At 34.3% G+C, this 21626-nt stretch overlaps 1 protein-coding gene across 1 annotated transcript; it reads right to left on the reverse strand.

The window, feature by feature from the left end:
* Positions 1 to 5916: 5916 nt before the first annotated feature.
* Positions 5917 to 12888, reverse strand: LOC123526533 (amine sulfotransferase-like). Its single transcript, XM_053523024.1, has 7 exons — positions 12701 to 12888; positions 11339 to 11467; positions 9887 to 9984; positions 8729 to 8852; positions 8349 to 8443; positions 7695 to 7881; positions 5917 to 6820 (listed from the first exon to the last, which is right to left on the reverse strand). The coding sequence occupies exons 3-7, from the start codon at positions 9962 to 9964 to the stop codon at positions 6714 to 6716; spliced, it is 591 nt and encodes a 196-aa protein (XP_053378999.1). The 5' UTR covers positions 9965 to 9984; positions 11339 to 11467; positions 12701 to 12888; the 3' UTR covers positions 5917 to 6713.
* Positions 12889 to 21626: the final 8738 nt, after the last annotated feature.

The raw sequence follows: 21626 nt of genomic DNA on the forward strand, positions 1-21626 counted from the left end.
ATTAGATAGATAGATAGCTAGCTAGGTAGGTAGGTAGGTAGGTTTTATTTATTAAACGTGTGCACATAAAAAAGAACATGGCAATTAAACAGGTGCATGATATATAACAACAATATGGTGGCAAGCAGACTAATACAACTTTACATATATTCTCAACCATGAAATGCACACCAATACCATAAATAACACAAAAAGAGAAACAAAAGTTCCCCTTATTTCCATTGTGGTCCCTGTTATTGGCGTCATGACACAGAAAGTCGTGTATTTGTTTTAACAAAAAATTGCATATTAAATCTTGAAATCAAATGTTTCGCAGATAATTTAGTTTTACGTATTATCACAGTATTTAATGTCACATATTACTATCACAATATTTTAGGATTAGACACCTAGAGGTCAGTATTAAAAAAAAAACAGAAATATATCATGCACAACATAAAAGTGACTAGACAAAAAGGAAATAAGAAAGTATGAAAAACTAACTGGCCATAATAGGATTTTGATGGCATGTTTGAATTCGAAGGACAAGTAATATATTTAAGATCCTGGGGAATGTGATTCCACAAAGCAATACCATTGAAGGCAAATGTCTTTTTGCCAAAGCTCCCAACCTTGGGCATTGGGAATTGCCCAGTATCAGTGTACAAATAACCATCACTGGAATTCTTGCTAGGGAAAGCAGTTACTCTAGACCTTGTGCATCGATCATGTATAGAGCTAAGGGGTACAAATTTATCATTCAGGTACTCAGGGGTTTTACCCATCTTTATTTTATGTACATGACCGAGAGTTAACTGTTCAACCCTTTTAACCACTGATAAGCAGTTCAAGTCCCTAAACTGCTCAGGACTAACAAGAGACATACATCAAGACCAAGGGAAACCCGAATAAGCTTGTTTTGCGTAATTTGAAGCCTATTTTTCCAGTATTTAGTCAAACAGAAATACCAGAAAGAACAAACATAATCAAAGTGGCACTGAATTAGAGCCATGACCAACAATTTCTTGGTGTGAAGAGTCAAAAGTTTACTCTTATGATACAAAACTTTTAGACGGACATTTGCTTCAGAAACCACAAATCTTGCAATTTCATCACAAGATAGATTCTGGTCCATGATTGCACCAAGGTACTTCACTGAATTGGTAGCTTTAATACTTGTACCATTACATGTAATATTCAAACTTGATCGGGGCCTTAACTTGGAGTTTGATCCAAACAGAATGGACTCTGTTTTTCCAAGATGTAGCGAAAGTTTGTTATCAACAAGCCATTCACTTACAATTTCAAGTTCACTGGATAAAACAGATTCAGTCTGTGAGATGTCTTTTTCTAGAAACAAGAATACCCGATTCATCAGCATATGATAAAAGTTTTTTATTAACAATAGCTGACATGTCATTTACATAAACTAAGAACAAAAGGGGCCCAAGAACGGACCCTTGAGGAACCCCACGGGTAACTGGAGCCTGTCTGGAATGAACACCAGATACATCTACTAATTGCTGTCTATCAGAGAGGTAAGACTGAAACCATCTAATTGCATCAGAACTTAGACCTATGACATTCAGTTTCATTAACAGGATACTATGTTAGGCAGTGTCAAACGCTTTTTGTAAATCCAGTAACACCATGCCTACCATGTCACCTTGATCCATCAGACATTTCATAAAATCCGACAAATAAATAAGGCAGGTGTAAGTGGAAAATCAACGTCTAAAGCCAGACTGAAAAAATATACAAAATATATAAGTTCTTTATCATTCAGATAACCTTCCATTTGGTCACAGATAACCCCTTCAAAAATCTTAGAAAGAATGCATAAAATGGATAGAGGCCTATAATAACCAACATCAGTTTTGTCATTTTTCTTGTACAGAGGAATAACCCTTGCAGATTTCAGGTCATCTGGGACTATGCCCTGAATAGTGGACAGATTTACAATGTGGGGAAGAATGGACGGATTAATGTGAAGAAGTTGGCAGTTACTAGCGGAGAACAGGATTGTACCGATACAGAATCTAGGAACACTGTTTAGGCTAACTGCCCGCCGTTATATCTATGAAATGATGTTGAAAACCGGCGTAAAACACAAAAACAAACAAACAAACAAAATTAATTCTTTGACATTCTTTATACATTAATAATATCTATAACACATGCGTACTAAACATCTTTATTTGACATTTTCATAACAAGTAATAAAATTTTGTAAGAACAATTCAGCATTCTACAGATCTAATGTAGACTACTCTCAATAGCTCTGTACATCCAACTAATTTTAAAATGGTTTTCAGAACAGCAAAGAATAAAAGTTTATCAAACATACTAGTATTAAACTTTTATATTTTAAGTTAAAATATATGGTACAAAGCTGAACGGTTTTGGTTCCATGGGGCATATTTTTTAAAGTTTTAACTACTATTGGACTTTGTATTTAGATGATACATAAGTTACGTCAAAAAGCATTCTCGTACAAAAACAAAACCGGATGGAATTGCTTTTAAAGCTACTCGCCCACAGTTTGGTGTTTTCAGCATGTTTTTTTTATTTCCACCAAATTTGGTATGGAGTATATATGTCACTGAAAAATTATAAAGTTGTTAAAAAATGAAAGTTAGTTATTAGTAAAATTGCTGGAAGAATGTTAATTTTCTACATTATTTCAACAAGTGTTGCCACGGTTTACTACTTTCTGTACAATATTTTTGATTATTTAGGCCTAGTAGAATTCGTCCCTTTAAAGATGTAGATAGATTAATATGTTGTTTTTGCAAATCATCATGTCTTAAGTAAGTAGGACGGCCGAGTTTATTTAGTCAAAGGCAAGTTAATTAAAAAAAATGCACTGACACATTGAGGTATGGAGATGGCTTGATATATATATTATTATGCGCGGGTACTGATCTGTACAAATATTCATAGATCAATCAGATTTTCAAACATATTGAAATCGAGTTTATTTTGTGACAGAATTTACGTGTTTTTGGAGTTACGTAGATCGAATTTACCATAGAAATTCTCTTTGCAAATAGTTGTATGGAGAAAACGGTACTCTAGATGTAGCTATACTTTAAAGAAGTTGTTGGGAAAACATGGATAAATGCAATAACAGGCCGTCCGGGAAATTAAGTGTGCAATGCATAGACAACGATGTAAAACTAGACCGGAATATAATAACAGATGGAGAAGTAAGTGGACGAAGAGCAATTATGAAATCTGAGTTGCATGAATCGTCTGGTCAAAACACAAACAATGGAAGCACAATCTCAATCAATACCGCTGCTTTACCTTCTGATAATCTCTGTCGCGAAACTGCAAAATTTAATGGTATGATTTCATGTGATCCTAGTAGGACGGAAGGAACAGTGGTTGCAGCTGATAGGTATTGTCAAAACTGTGATGAAAATCTCAGTAAAACATGTGTAAGATTCCACAGAAAATTCTCTGCAACCGCAACGCATTTACTACGAAGAATGAATGAAGATTTTACAAACGACATACCTCCCGTCGCAGAGTCATGTAGTGTCAATCATAAAGATATAGATAAAATTAGACTTTTTGATATGATCCCAACTCATTGTATTGATATAAACGTAAAAACTGCAGACGACAAGAACGATTGTAATATTACCGGCTGTGAGTTGCTTTTATCTGGAGATATTGTTCTTTGTGATAATCAAAACAGCGCTCTCAAAATAGTAGACATGACATATCATCGGATCATTGCAAGGCAGAGTTTACCTTCGAATCCTTGGGATGTGACAGTAACAAAAGATCAACTCACGGCCGTGTCAGTTCATTTCGACAAAACGATTCAGTTGTTTTCAATAAGTAATACGAAGATTACATGCGTTCGTAGCTTGAAAGTCAATGGTATCTGTCTTGGTTTAGAACATTTCAACGACCATTTTATCGTTTCCTATGTCAGCAAGATAGAAATTATTTGTAAACATGGTACCGTTAAAAATGTTTTCAGCATAATACCATACAATTTTGCTGACCCTTGGTATGTAGCTTTCTGCTCTGTACACAATTGTGTGTATGTATCCCACAGGGATAGCAAAGAAATATCACGGCTACCAATTAACGCAGATCAACATATTAGACGCTTGAAAGATGAAGATATTAGCTACCCTGCTGGAATATGCGTTGCAAATGGCTCTGAATTAGTGGTTTGTAACTGGAATACCCATACAATACAACTGTATGGATCTGGAAAGAAACTTCTGCTTGATAAAAGAGATGGTCTGAAACATCCCCATGCAGTGTGCTACTCTGACGAACATAAAAAACTGTTTGTCAGTAGCTACTTGTATGATGGAGACCCGAAATATTTAAACAATATCAAAGTTTTTCAATTTATGCATATGGTTATGATTTAATGAAAGGAAATGTAATGCTTGTATAGTGAAAAATTTATCTACTCAACAGAATGTTTGAAATAAAGTGAATTGAATTTTTGAAAACTCAGTTTATAGGTAATATTATTTATTTTATTAGCAGGAGAGATAGACGAACTGTAAACGTAATGTAATCTTCATTCATCGAAAAGTATTTAAGCCTTGTATACTGACTATATTGTCAGTAAGAGTTGTCTGTTAAGATAATTAAATGGGATAAATGTGGTTTTGCTTCATTTATAGTTCTGTTGTTATAGATAATAAAAAACACATAGCATATTGCATTATGAGATTCCGTTTTCTCGCCTATAGAACAGGTAATCCGGATTAAATGCCGGTGTGTGAAGAGTTTTCCGAATGAAATGTCTGTGTGAGATAACTTCATATCTTTTGCCTCACCTCGGTCACCAATTTCTTTATATTACTACTGTTACTTCCTAATATACTATAAAAATTAAATCTATAAGAATGTCCTTTGGAAGCATAAAATGCACCCAAGCAAAATAACAGCAGACTCGGTTTGACTGAGTGCAACACCCTTCACGCTCCTTAGCACTGGCTTAATTCTATTACATGAGTACTGAATGGACTCCTATGATACCAAGGAACCAGAAAATATAACAACGCTAAATCCTTCTAAATCCACACTTTGTTACTTCAGTCAAACATGACAGATTTTTTAATTGATAAATTATTTCTAAACTTAACAGCAGTAACAATCGGAAGTACATTTAATGAGGCGCAACAAACACAATAAGGTAACACCGATTTCAAAAATGATCGTTAACTATGTTATGACTGCATTAGACTTACAACGTGTGAAATCGGTGTATATTATATTTTACACACTCATGTTTTAATCAGTTCAGTTGCAACGGTTCGTTCGTCGGTATTTTCTATATGTGCATGAAATTCTTTTATCAGATGTGTGATATCACTAACGGCATAGCATTCACGGAGGTTATTGCGTAAGAAAAAACATTATCGTTAATAATATTAACAATCTAAACAAGCAGATTTCTATAAAATTGTTAGTTAAAATAAATATGCATAGAAAAAGATTATTATCCTTGTTTCCAGAAATAAGCACATGGTCCTTCGCGGATAAATATTCCGCAGCAGATTGGGCAGCATCACCCTGCATTTGACGATACAGATCATATAACCAGCAGAATAGTACCTCACGTCCAGATAAAGGTGTCTTTGTAGCTCGTGTTGAGCGGAAAGTTTGTTTCAAATTTGTTTCATCTTGCTATGGCCATTAAGCGTTCAGCACTAAATTGTATTTTGTGATTTTTTTAATTAAGCTATTTTACCACCGTCCAACGAACGTACGTCCGATTTTTTTTTTTTATCAGATTGTTATCGGTTTTCTTTTTTTATTTTCATGTCAATATTTGACAGAGATAACAACAGAACACAAAGTGCGGGGTTAGTAAAGTTGTTTAGCTGAGTTTCACGGTATGATTTCACTTCATATAAGTTAAAGTTCATTAAATCTGTTATTTATTTTCTGTTATGTTTAACGTCTAAATAGCACGCTTTTAGGGCGTATATTAACTTTCAAACGTTGGTGTTATATGAAGGCTTTTGCTGTTGGGGTTTCCTATACGCATTATCGCAGGCGAGGACGGCTACCTGAGTAGAACCACAAACCTTCCGTTAGTCAGCTGGATTTCTTCCTTCTCTTCATCTCAAGTTAGGTTACGAACCCACAGTGGTGAGGGACAAATAGTCAAAACAATGAGAAAATAAATAAGGAAATTCCATTCTTTGTATCCAAAAGCTCCGTAAAAATCTCTCAACTTCGGTTTGGGATTTCAAGGGCGTGATAGACTTTTTTATATAAGTGATTTATATAGTTTAGACCACAGGATACCTCCCTTGTCTATATTTATGTTTTTATGGGTGATTTGTTTTTACAAAATCCCCTCTAACATAAAAATATTCCCCCTCTATCATAGCACGTGACGGATCCCTGTGGTTTAGACCAATGATATTTCGAGAAATTAATGCGTGTTTTGTAATGAAAATACAATACATATATATTGTTTTTAAAAAGGACGATAGTTTACTTTATTTATACAGGTTATATAACTATAATATAAGCAATTTAAAGCGGTCCATAAAAATCGTGAGACAAGGTGCATACACATTTTCAATCTTTAACTTATTCATTCATCCGTATGCTTATATACAAAACAGTAATTCTTACTGAAACAAAACGCTGATCTACCAAACAAAATGATCCTGAAATGAGCTAAGGGAACTCAGCATAATAGCATGTGGTCATTACGACAATGTCTGTATTTGTTACGTATGTACAATCTCTAGTCCTGAGCCATCTAGTTCATGCATCATTTCATCAATTCTTGCACTTTGTTCTTGTGTCAAAACGGCATGCCAGGCACCAGGTTCACCTTTAAAAGTGAGAAACATAGTTAGGTAATCTGAAGACCTCACAGATTTCTCAGATTTCAATTTCTTTCTTGAAATACGTATGAGGCTGAGCGTACATTTAGTAAAGTTAGTGCAGAAATGAATGGTAAACGGTTTCTTTTACGCTCTTCCTGATCAGTTTTTTCTATGTAAGTTTCCTAATCCGAGAACAATTTTTATTTTCAAATGTTACGATATTTTATCTCTTTTGTATACTGGAGAAATAAAATGGGTGTTTTCTGTTTATAATGATCTTAATATATGCCTGCCTGTGTAAGAGAGTGTTCTGCCTTCCTAAACGACAGAGTATAGATATCAAGTGGGAGAACAGCTGTCATTCATAGGTAGACATGTAAGATCATTTTTGCCTATCACGTTCAAGAATATGTCGCACTGACAAATACGTTTTGGGCATTTTCTGACAATGTATACTTTATGACGTCATTATATGATATGTTCTATAGTCACGTGATTAAAAGTGCATGATTTTACCCCCAAGGAAAGACAGAAGTATCTATCTCTTACACGTATTTGGACAAATGTATACTTTTCCTACCAGTTAAGCATGACTATATATTCTTGAAAACATGTCCTACTCACATAAACTGTGATTTTGTTGTTAAAGGCAAATTGTCACATCGAAACAAATTATGGTTATGTATGTGTATGGCAATAGATACAAATGTAAAAATGGCCTTATCTCGGCATTACACTTTGATAGCTGAAAATGAACTTAAATGCATGTTCATGGATTACGGTCGAAACCTTAACGACTAAAGTCTTTTCGTTCGTTCATATGAACTGTCATTGATAGATAAAAGCAAAAAATTATCTTAAAAATCTTTTCTTTCACACCTTTGTTTATATGTGCTCCCTTTGCATTTTCGTTAACATATCTAATGTCTTTCCAATAGGAGAAGTTCACTTTGTCATTAACCCGCATGTTGTCAACAAGACAATGATCGGCAATTTTTGTCACATCCTCTTCTGTAAGTGTTCTTCCCAACAAGTCTGCAATACGTCTGATGGCAGCAGGTTTATCCTTCAGTATATGAAAATATCTTATTCTAGTATATTTCTTCATTTTGCTATCTTTATTTTTACCAACATAAAGGTACAAGATTATAAATTCATGGTTTTCTACCACTGCTTAAGTGTCGCCTTAAAGAAAATAGTAAGTAATTAACCGTTAAATATTATTGCCAAATTTATATCTTATTATATTATGTGTGTCTAGTAATAATTTTCATCAAATAATACTGAATACTCCTAAATATCTAACATGTGGGAATCTGCTGATGCATGAGTTGAGCATCGGGCCCTTAGTTCGAATGACTCAGGTTCGATTTCAGGTGAGAAGGTAATTTGTCCACAGTTCATACAATAATTCACCAAGGCCCAATACTGACTACAAGTCGAGGATGCTTAGCTAATACATGTCGCGATAACTGTCGCTACCATCGATGTTTAATACATTGTTATTTTTTAAATATCTACATTAAAATCTACCTTGACGACATCTTCAAATCTAAAAAAAGGAACATTAGGATCATCCCGTCGACTCCAATATTCTAAAACATGTCTCGGCCACGGACATGCAAATTCTAAAATTAAAAAAGTATTGTTAATATAAAGCTTTGATAAATTAAGGTCCAGATGTATTCTCTAAAACAAAAAGTTAACAGAGTTGTAGCATAGTAAATGGCTGATCTAAGAAAACCTATGCCACGAATCAGTACATATCAATCTTACACTGTGTGAAAGGAAAGTAATATATTTGTAATTTTCCAATAGCATGGCTGTGTTAGTGGTTTAACACGCTAAACTCATGTAAACACAAATTTGGAAATGTTATTTCAGTCTCTTAGTGTATAAGTGGATCTATTCACCAGTCCCGTTAACAAAGCCATCAAAGAAGTTCTCAAATACACGGTCTCCTTCTACAAGCTGATCAGCCATAAAGTTATAGAATGACGTTACGACATCTTTCGGATTCCTTACCAAATATATAATCTGAAATTTAAAGAAAATATAATCTAAGCTTAAACATAAATTTTAGGTAACTTAATCTATTAAATGAAACTGAAACAGAAACTGAATAATTTGATTAAACGTCTATTTTTATACAATGATATATTCAATGGCGTTGTACATAATAATGATAATAATAGATATTGTAACAATATTAATAATGATAATAATAATAATAACAGCCTTATTGTAATAAACAGTCCTGATCGTACCCCTCCCCTTGAGGTCATTTTACCCCTATTGCCAATACCAGTGCTTAAAGCATCTGGCACGCCCAGACGGGCTGCATATAGAGGTTCCCCCCCCCCCCCCCCCCCCCCCGTTTAATGGTGCCATCATATACTATTTAAGAAAGAAATACTACACACTTCCCTACAAGTGCGTTTATTAAACAAACCTTGGAGATATAAATGTTGAAATGTAAAACCTTTTACAAAAATTTAAGAACTATCACCTGCTGTTTTCGCATGATAAACAGTTATCAAAATTTAAAACAATGCCGCGAAATCTCTGAAATACAGTGTCTTAAGATTTTCTTTTAATGTGTCAAGTGATTTACTTTTGCGTAGTTCATTCCACAGTTTTGGACCAATAGTACAGAAACGTCTATCATTGAATAGTTTTCACTTGTTGTATGGAACAACATAACGACATTCAGAATTTTCAGACGATCTCAAACCTTGTCTTCTAGGATTATACTCTGTAAGCAATTCTGTTAAGTACAGAGGTGCTTTGCCAGTGTGACAGCTATACATGAAAGAGAGTATCTTGAACTCAATTCTTGCTTTCACCGGCAACCAATGTAAGTGGTACAATGCTTGTCTAGAACTGTCATTCATGTTAGATGGAAGCATAGAACACAATCAAGCAATCAAAAGCTAAAACTATTCGATTTCTTAAGCACATACTATTTCGAAAAGGAAACAAAAGACTCAAACTAATATAAACTATCGTACATTATAATGGTTTGAAATCAAATCTATAAGTGCATGTGATTGTTAATAAGCAAAATTTACTCTTCCTTTCCCATTCTGTAATTGTTCTGGCAACAGAAAGTGATGAAGATGACTTTTGATCATACGTGGCGATTTCATCTGTTCTACATACTTTATACCTGCAATTGCAAATATGCTTTGACTAATGCAAAATGCACCTAACACAGAAACCTTTAGTTAATACAGGTTATGAAAACTTAATGGACATGTAAAATTGAATCTGTTCACGTTTGCTTAATTAAAAGAACATTTTAGATGTAAATAGATCTGGTATGATTGATAACGCGTGAGATGTGACTTTAAAGGGATCGCTCACAAGCTGAAAATATGGGAACAAAACTTAATCATGAAACCACTTTGCAGTTACGCATTTTATACTAGCGCAATATCTATATATAAATTATTGATATATTTGCAATTCCATACACTAAGGATAAAGTTGAGTTTTTACTCATAATTCCTTTCTTCAGAGTAAACCGTGAGGAATGGTTTGAAATAAATCATTTTAATAACCAGGATTCGAATCCTTTTTATGTCGCTTTTTAACCTTAAAACACTTGAAAGACAGAAAAGAAAATATATATCGAATTATTGTTATCATATCAATCATGTGAAATGACATAAACTTTAAGCAAATACAAAAGCTACGCATGTAATTGTCTATATGATTTGTAACACACCGTGTCCAATTGTTACTTTGAGAAATAAGATAGGTAACGTAGGATCAAAAAGAGCGGATTTAACAATTTTGGATAACAAAATTTTGATATTTAGAAATTATTTTCAATGAATATATGATATTGGGCGCAAGATTTGTGCTCCCTCATTGTTTTATACACGTTACTATCTCGTTTTATGATTTCGATATCCAAACAAACCTGTAAATGACATGCAGCTTTAGCAAATATATACAAGCGATAACACGATTGTGATTTCTTGCCTACCTAGAAAAAAGACATGTGTATCCCAGTAGAAGGTCCTAGGGAAAACACAAGTTGCACATGCTCACTTAGACTGGCTTCTGTCCCTATTTTTGTTCTGTCATATTTTTCATATGCTAAGTTTTCTTCATTAAGCGCGGAAGTAACCCTAGCAGGTTCTTTCTGTAACATTTTTATTGCCCCTGGCTCCGAACATCAGATAATAATGTGCTATTTTAGAGGCTTAAGATTTTCTTATAAAATGTTTGCAGTACAAGTATTTATAAAAAAAATAACCATGCATCCAGGGAGCCAGGCTAATACGTATTGTGATGTCATAATTATGACTTCATAAACTACTTGCCCGATTTTATAATCAAGAATATCTATAACATTTTTGAAAATAGGCAAAACTACTTTCCATGTCGTTTTCCTAAAGCCTCAGGACGCATTATTACACGGTTTCTCATTACTCGCTTTCCCTTGGTTTTGGAAAACTCCTCGCTTACACAAGCATACATGTAAGATCCTTATAGAATTTATCATTAAAAACCTTTATAATGCGGTCATTTATCATCTTTGATTTCAATATAAGGTACACGTGCATCAAGTTGAACTTTACTGGCTGTCTCAAAGTCTAGTGTTTGTATCAAGAACACGAGCTCTTGTGTGAGTGTTGTCCCTACAAAAGAATAAAGAAACATGATAACGTTGATGGCAGGGGCAAGCTTCTAGATTCGTGTTAACTGTTGTGAAAGTTATAAAGTTTTTCATTAATAAGAAACTGAAATGTTCAGAGAATAGTTGTATTTCAGTGTTAGATTTAACAGCAGCTGTTTACTTGTTCAGAATCGAAATTGTTTATAAGAAAACACAGAGGCTACAACAGCTCAAAGGAGACTTACGTAATCACTTTTGGTAAAATAATATCATGTATTTATAAGGTTGTAGAAAACGTTTTCCTTTAAAAAAATATTGTTTTGTTGTCAGTAAATCCGTCACATGCAATATTTTTATGTTTCAAACCTTTACGAAAGATTCCTTTGTCTTTTTCTGTCAAAACCAGCTGTACTAAAACAGCTTGCAAATATCTCTTATGTCATTTAATATATTGTTAATTATAGACACCATTCTCTAATTATCATATACTAGTAAATTACATCTAATATGGCTCGATTTCATTGCCAGTTAAACAAAGAATAAAGTCAAGCTCTGTATATTCTGAATTAAACAACGGTTGACGCGCGACAAGGTAAAAGAGTAATGTGACGTAAATTATGGCGTCCAGTTGCAGCTTGACGTCCATTTCATTTCTACTAGGACAAAAGAAACCCAGAATTATTTTCGTCAAAATATTTCAATGCGGGTAATCATCTAATTCACTACGGTTCATCGTGATTCAATTCTTTCACATCTGAACTCTAAACCATACGACAAACCGCTCGATTTTAAGTCTTCATTTTTTGTTAATCATATAACAACACAGACAAACATAATTTCGTAAAGATAATAAATAAAAATATAATATTCTAACAATCCAATTCATTTTCCTATTAAACAAAGACGGCTGTAAACAGTAAATTATCATACGACAATTCACTCTTCTGACGTCACAATATTACGTCATAGCGTTAAACGGCATATAGCGGCGCGTTGGAAAAGAAACCAATTGAAAACGAGCAAATATTTAATAAATGCCGTCAAGGATGTACTTTAAAGTTTCTGGTAACGTGTTAGAATCGAAATAATATATCTCATTTAGTGATTTGCTCTTGAATAAATCATTGTTTGTCGTTCAGATACGCTCTCGTGATATAATTCCCTCGCATCTGAACTCCAAACAATGATTTATTCAACGACAAATCACTGGATGAGATATATTATTTCTAAAATAAAGTATAAAAAATGAGCAAACCTGATCTAGGATATGTGCAAATCCATATATCATCTTCTCTTGTATCCATCTTTTCGATTTCCTCTATCTCATTTACAAACATTACAATTCCTTTATAAACCTTTCTCGGAACTTGTGATCGCGGTTTTTCGATATTGTTCTTTTCCATGTTAAACGTCTTACCAAATAAGTCTGCTTGAAAATTAACTACCCATCACCTGTTTTGTGAGATATTGCAACACAAAATTGTTAGATAAAGAAATAGTAACCTATTCACCTGTTTACCTATTTAAGTTCATATACATGTAGGTTGACTAACTTATCTGTAATCAACATGTCTTTACAAAGAGATGTTATTAGCAAGCACCACAAATGAACTCGTGCGTATTTAAGACAGAATAGAGATTACGGAAAGCTGCAATTCATCGCTCAAACTCAGATATGGTTTATACATATGCTTAGCTCGACGCAGTTAATATGATTAAAGAGAAAACACATGTAAATATATTTATAAAAGTGTTATTTAGATAAACTAAAAGTAGCTCCAACAGGAGCACGCCTCCAAATTATGCCAATATTTGAAAACAGGAGCGGATATATTTATGAAAAGTTGACATCACTCAAAAGCGTTATTCTCGTATGCAAAAATGCAATAATTTGTTCATACAATATCAGCTAGATGATAATGATTTAATACGTGATATTCAATACACATTTCTTTCAGAGGTGACTGCGTTTTCATCTTAACATTATGTGTCAATCATCTTGATGGTTAAATAGTCAACATAAGTGTAAAAATCATCAGAAATTATATCCTAACATGCGTGTAACTTGAATTTATGACCACTTATTACCACAGTTAGAGTTTGGTAATATACGTTTATAGTTTGTTATCAACATCAGGTCTATTTGTATGTTTGAGATTGACCTTAGTCAATGTGCATCAAGTATATTTATTAATCATCAATAAAATCTGAGTGTCTGCCTACTGAACAGTTTACACAGTAAATAGTTACCCGCGGATTTCATCCAATGTTGAATTTATAAGGTATTGGAACATTACATTTCCTTAAACCTGAACCATTTAATTTAATTCGGAGGTACAAATTGGCTGAGGATGTTTCGGACCATCTCCTTCATCAGTTAGATTCGTCATTTATTCCACCAGCTGTATTTCTCGGGAATCGCAAAAACAAATTACTTTGCTGTACCATCCTGTCTTCATGTTTCAAGTATCCAGTAAATTGACCATTAGTAATTCATAATTTCTATGAGATACATACTCCCTGTTCCGTTTGATATATACATTTCTGTGTCATGTTTGGATACGATAAATTTCAATATTGGTACATTATATAACACAACCATTCATCATTGATTTGCACCCATAAGAAACGATAAAGCAGTTACTGGCGAATTCAATACCAGGTCACACGCCGTCAAATTTGAGACGACGAATAAATCTCATATTTGCACCATGTACGTCTATAGGAAGCGAAGCAGTTTCTTCCTGGTTTTCTAATACAGTTACAAAACGATATAAGCCGCAAAAGGGAATGAAATGTTTTACCGAACATAGCTTACAGCCAATAACAATAGAGATATCAACATTCCGTTTCCTCAAACATAGAATAGTGTATAAAATGGAGTGAAAGATGTGGATAAAAGGGGTCACCTCTAGCTATAAACCTTGTTCGGAAATTGATAATTGGTAGGATATTTTCTCCTTAGTAACCTTTATATTTTCCAATTCATAAACAGTATGATCTCTTAAGTTTTGTAATGTCATGTTGTATGCGGTAAGAAGTAACTATTGTTCGCCTATGCCTGTTGTGCATGTATGTCCTCGTGTGTTTAAAGCCTTTTTTTTTTGGATCGAAAATAGGATGTTTGCAAGTTTTAGATGTAAATTAGGAACACTACTCTACTGCATGACACAAAAAGTGGATTATTAATATAATGTTAACACTATAAGTTCTAGTAATAATGGTACTGATTAAAATGGTCATTTTGTAAAAGCAGGCTGATATCAATGTAAAGTTTATTCACAATCGATGCGCCGGTGTAACATTAAACATTAAATATTGACCCCGTTGAAAATTGACCCCATGGGTCCTTTTAACGTTGAGAATTAACCCCGCCAACATTTCAACATTAGATTTTGATCAAAATGTCGTTGAAAACCTGTCAGTCGTTAAATTTTGATCAGTAATGGGGTCATTTTTTAACAGTTGTTTAAATTTAAGTTAAACGTCGGAGATCGTCTGTTTTTAGAAGAGAAACACAATGGAAAGAACCAGAAACTATCGCAGGCTCGCTGGATAGCTTCTTTATAAATAATTTCACAAGGCCGAGCCCGGGCTCAAAACCCAACTTCCCCGAGGTAGGCGAGATCATCTATATGTTGGACAGGAACTGTTAACGAAAGTTAACCACAATGATTTTCGACAGGGGTATAGGGTGTGGTCGGACTTTGACAGGCACATCAAGACTTCCACACAGGAAGTATCAAGATATTTATAAGGGATATCTCTGTAAATTATAGTAATATCTCTTTAACACAAAGAGATGTATTTTTACGTTATACAGATATCTCTTTATGCGTCCTAGTGCCAGGTTTGAAATATTTTACCTCAAAATTAGGAGTTACTAAATCCTAATTACGAGATAGCAGAATTAGGACTTAATAACTTCTAATTATGAGATAAAAATATTACAATATCATCATTTTTCTAACCTTTGATCAGTTTTATTTTTTGTATAATATCAAAGTAAATGCACCAACTATTCTTGTAAATACTTATTATATGTCATTTTACGAATGTGTATAATCTTCCTTTTAAGTTCGTTTATAGAATGTACATATATGACTTTTTGATACAGTCACTTATAATTCTGTTTAGAATTACCACATGTTTTAATGGTTTTATATGGTGTGTATAAATTGTAAAATTTGAATGTGGATGAGACTTTAATAAACTATAAATCCACCTGGCACTAGGACGCTCCCATATTAAAGCGATAGCTCTTTTGTGTAATAGGTATATATTGATGACGATTTGCCATAGAAAAATGTGTAACTGGCAGAAGTGGTAAACTTATATTCGAGGAGCTTATGGGGACACGTGACTAATGGAAAGACTCCTGATCAGTTTTTGTAAACAGCAATGTTAAAAAAGCGCATTTGAAAATACACCGACGGCTTTGATGCTGTGTTTCATTGGCTGAGCTAAGTAAACTTTGAACTACATAAAAAGTGCCGCAAAGAAAGATCAGAGACGCCGACGCCGTGTATGAAGCGACGTTCTTTTAACCAAAACGAGCGCCAAAGTGGAAAACGTTTCACGTTCACATTAGCACTTTGGTCTACAAGCACGATGGATGGTCTGGATGAAATAAAGACGTATATACTGTGACTCAATTCCACGACTTTTAAAGGGAAAGGGAAGGCCTATTCATAAAACACGGTGGTGATTATAAACACTTTCCATGCTTTACCTGTTCAAGTGTACTTATAACTGTACAATTGACTGTACCAAACTGATTACATGAATTTGAGGACCGTCTGTATTTTTGCAAAAACTGTTTAATATAAGGCAATTTACATGCAATTAAAATAGCTATTTACATACCTTTAAATGGTCTCCGTGGCTGGTCATCCAATAAGTGGCTTACTGTCCTTTTCCACAATTTATTTCGGTATCAATATTTGCTGGATGACTTTTTGTTAGCAATATTCTCATTCCAGTGCATAATTGCAAGACTGCTTTTCATAGTGTAAGCAGAGTCATGCATTGTCCAAAATCTTTGTTTTGATACATGTTAATAGTGTTATTGAAAGAATCCATGGCATAAAAAATGTATTGAGCATTTCTGTAAAAATGTTGCTTTTAAAGAGTGGCAAGTAGTAGTTGCCGCGAAAAACTTGAAAGAAGTACTTGTTTTGCACTACTATTTTGTGAATTTGTTTTAAAAAATCAGCGCTCGACTATTCGAATCTTTGACACAATGGAATTAACTATTATAATGAAACAAGGGCCATAATTTGTATTAAATTCCAGCACGATTTGTCTAACTTAATTATTTTAATATGTTTGATCACTGGGGTTTCAATCCAATACATAAAGTGGTTACTGAGATATGGTCTTGATGGTACTTGCACGCAAAATGTCAACCAGATTTTTTTAAAGTCGACCAAGGGCCATAATTTGAATTATATTTAAGCAAAAGTTGTCTAACTTAATTATTTTAATAGGGATGATCACTGGGAAGGCTCGTGTGATGTTTCAATCCAATACATCAAGTAGTTACTGAGATATGGCCTTGATAGTAACTTGCACGCAAAACCTCAACCAAGGTGTGACGCAGACGGCGACACAGACGCCATGTCGAGTAGAATAGCTCTCCTTATTCTTCGAATAGTCGAGCAAATAAAACGTATGACTATGAGTATTGAAGTTCTATTTTCTTTCAACTGGTTGTTTTTAATTAATAAAAAGTATCTTCATACGACACTAGAAATGGATGAGCTGAAGGAACACAAATTTAGATACTTCACTGATTACAATAACAGGATTGTAACAGTTAACAGTGTCCAATCGGATATGATATTGTTTTATAAATTGTAGATTTACACATAATTGTATCACTTGTGTATATCTGATTATAATCAGACAAAAAGAAAGTATTTGTTCTCATTCAAGTTTTCATCTTTTGGTGAGCAATTTGGCAAACTATTTGGAAAATATTTCTCTAGTTCACCATACTTAAGTCAAATGAAACATAAAATGACTTCTTCAGAATTTTTCAGATTTTGAAGAAATTGTCCTATTGGGCACCTTTAATGCCCATGCTTTTCCCATGCAATGACTATACATTCCTTTCAGCGGAAAGTAGGACACTTTATGTCTTTAAGCGGTGATAAGTTTTGTGATCTTTACCATCTCACATAGGCGATCTCGCTAGAAAAGGTCAGAGTTAATGGTAACTTGAAGAAGTTTTGGCTGTACGATTTCCACAGTATATAATTCTGAAAGTTTCGGAATATGCGCAATACTATCACTAAGAGGCCGGTACTGGTTCTTCCCAGGAAAGACGGCTTCGCGTGTATCGTGCTATACACCGGACACGTTAAAGAAGCAGACTGTCTATTCGCAAAGAGCTAGACTAAGTTAGCCGGACAGGACTGTATCTAAAAAGGATTTCTCTCTATCTGTTCTATGGGGCTTTATCTCACTCTGTCCCTCTGGTCAGATCGCTCTGTGTCTCTACTAGTAGAGGATGAATTCCGCGTCCTGTGTAGCTACGTTTGCTAAAACATGTAAAGCGCCTATGAATGTGTTTATCATGAAAAGGGCACTAAATAAATATGGTATAATAATGATAATAATAATAATTTCACCGAGTCTTAAACTGTGAATGGTTTGACTTGATCCAACAATAATATATTAGGCATTCATATCAGCTAGTGTTTTATTTTCGGTCATGTAAAGATGGTGTAACGTTATATTTAGACCCGTCGGTAATTTACAATTTAGGGGTCATTTTACAACGTTGAAAATTGACCTCCTGAGTCATTTTAACGTTTCAACACCATTACATGACAGACCCATAAAACATTCTAGCATAAAACCGCTGTCCTTGTCACTTTTCGGGGGTGTTTTAACAGGAGCGAAAACGTGTGTTAACAGAGATTCTTGCGCTCACGTGCTGTTACAACACATTTTTATATATGCGCGTTCCTGGCAAAGCATAAACGTATAACAGTCCCAAAATGGATAATTCAAAAGGAAATGACGTCAACGTGAAAAAAACAACTCAGACATTCCCGCGCATTTCGTGGAAGTTTTATGACGTTGAGGGACAGTGTATTCATTTATTAGTTTTACGCGTTTTATGCTATAATAGCGGCAGCGCATGTTCCTTTCGTGTTTATAACTTCTTCAGAATCCCTCGGGATACGTTGGTACCCTCGCCCACCGAGCTCAGGCACCAACCAATCCGTCGGGATTCTGCAGATGTTATAACACGAAACAAATATGCGTTATCCCTACATAATCAACCAGGTCAGTACTGCGACTCGAACCAAAGGTTGAAATATGATCCGACTGTAGTTGATCAGTTTTCAGACATCCCATCCATACATTACACATATAGTCACCAATTTTACATATAGACGTTAGTAAGCATCTTAAGATGTGTAGCTGGGTTTTAAATTCTATATCCGACCAGTATCTGCAGAGTTATGGCCAATGAATTGGCAAATAATTAGACGTATTATTAGCGTGTGGCGCACTCGAATGTATAACTAAACGTTTATTACTTACAGTCCTGAAAAAAATGAAAAAATGTTAATCTTTGATGATATGGTAATAGGCAAATTGCGTAAGATTATTAGAATCAGTTTTTAACGTTGAAATATGACCTGAGTATAGTTTTCAACGAGGGTCAAATTTTCATGTGCAGATGGATATTAAATAACGGGCGTGAAAATTGATCAGTCATCCGTTGAAAAAAAGACCCATGGGGTCAATTTTCAAAAGGGGCAATATTTAATGTTACACCGGCTTTACTGCTGTTTCAAGGCTACGTGTTATTTAATCACGCGCTTTTTTCCAAATGTGTCTTTCGATATCTGATAGAAAGTTTAAATCTCATGAAAATAGTTAGCACTTAAATATACGTGTTCATTGTATCATGCAGGTATTGCTAAGATTGGCATGCTTCGCTTGATGACTAAGAGTTGCATGATCAAATCGTAGAACATCATGATTAACATGTAATAAGTTTCACAAATGATAAAATCATCGTGCATTTGTGCTCGACTGTCATCTGCAAGTTGTCATGAATTTAAAATATCGTGCTGCTCTAAATTACCATATTAACACGATTACACCATCGGTCACCAGTATAAAAATACTGTTCATGTTTCTGAGTGCTATATTATTTGTAACGCAAGCTTCAGGGAACTGACTAAAACATTTCCTTCTAGCGCAAGTGTTACGGAGCACAATCACCAAAGGTATGTTTTGCTTTGTTTGTTTGTTTGTTGTTGTTTTTTGTTTTTTGTTGTTGTTGTTTTTTTGTTTTGTTTTTTTTTTTTCATTTATATTTAATTTTGTGCCGCTTATATTTCTCAAGAAGGAAATTACCAGGATATATTTCAAACTTGAAGTAGATTTTATCTTAAAAATTCAAACTTCTTATTTGAAAGACACATAATTATATAAATTAAGTGAATATAATTGCTTTCATTGACAAACGCGCAATTAGTGTTGCTTTTTTTAATATATGGAAAGCAACATAACGTAATATTGATAGATATTATTCTTTCTTCATGCAAGTATACTTTATTACATAAGAAATTGATGTCAATTCGTCATTGTGTAAGAAAATATAAATAAAGAGATCAGTAGAAATATGTTTCAATGAAAACGACTTGTGTCTTGAGCAAAATATTTTATACTTGTTATTGCAAAGAACAAATACTTATTTCAGGCAAAAGTACAGGTAACTCAAAATGGACTCAAAGAACAACACGATGTCAAGTGTACTGCCATATAGCTACGAAACAACACCAACCAATGCACAGCAAGCTGAGGAAGACGACAAAATCCTTCTTCCTTTCTTTTTGTTTGAAAGACCAATTTACCTGATAATATGGCCAGTTTTAGTAATTGCGTTGCTGCTTGTAAACATACTAGTTATATCCGTACTTTTGCGAAAGAATATGCGAAATACCACATATATGATACTGGTAGCAATAGCAATATCTGACACGCTTACTGGACTACTCACACTGCCTGGTTACATAAGTGTTTATCAGAATATAGATAACTTCAACTCGACTGCTGAATTTATTGTGTATCTCAAAAACTATCTTATCAATGCGGGATATGCGTCAGAACCAACCAACAACCTGACATCAAACTATTCCAGTGATTTTGAACAGTCACTAAAGAATCAAACGCATTCCCCAATGGCTAATACATCAGAAAATGAACTAAGCGCTACGGGACAAAGCATTCTCAACAGCTATTCTACATTTCTTACGAGAAGTGAGTCAGATGGTGTTTTATTTCTGTACCCAGGTCAATGCAGAGCAATTATGCTCTCCAAATACTTTATCCTAAGAGTTATGCATACAATATCAATTTTCCTGACGGTATTTCTTGCTATTCAGAGGTATATTTCGGTTGCATATCCTCTTAAGGCGGAACGACTGTTTAAAAAGACAACAGTGTTAATGGTATGCGTGATGATTTTCGTTCTGTCTCCAACACTACATATATATCATATTGTTGTAGACATGGCTGACGGAGATGTGTGTGGATGGAAAATTTCAAAGAACTGTGTTGAAGAGTGTGTGTACAACTGGTCTTTATTTTTCTTTCGCCATTTCGTGCCTTGTGTCCTTCTCATAACCCTAACAGGACTCTTTGTAATGAAACTTAGAGAGAATGCTAAAAAATCTGGACGCATCGAAAAATGCGGTAGAACTCCGTCGCGGTCGATCAAGAGCACACCTGAACGAAGGCGTATAACCGTTATAGTGGTAGCCGTCGTTGTAGTTTTTCTCATACCAGAAATACCTTATGGTATCTATCTTTTCCTAGAGTCACTGTCGTTTCACTTTGATAACATAGAATTGGTTGGAAATCTAAAAAAGAAAAGATATATTCACTATAGTTACGAGTTCCTCCTTTTGGTTTCCTTCCATGCGAATTTCTACATCTTTTGTCTCCTGAACAAGCGTTTTAGAAAGAATCTTAAAGAAATTTTCAAATCCCTAACGCACGTTTTTTGGAACCTTTGTCGAGAAAAACGAAAAAAAGTAAGCGTTGAACTGACTTCGTCTGGAAGATGCATGAAAGTTTCAACAAGTGGTGTTACGCAAGCTTCCATTGAAGTCGAAACCGGACAGTTCGAACGGCCCGGAGAAAATTGC

The sequence above is a fragment of the Mercenaria mercenaria genome, chromosome 14 (assembly GCF_021730395.1).
Source record: "Mercenaria mercenaria strain notata chromosome 14, MADL_Memer_1, whole genome shotgun sequence".
Taxonomy (NCBI): Eukaryota; Metazoa; Mollusca; class Bivalvia; order Venerida; family Veneridae; genus Mercenaria; species Mercenaria mercenaria.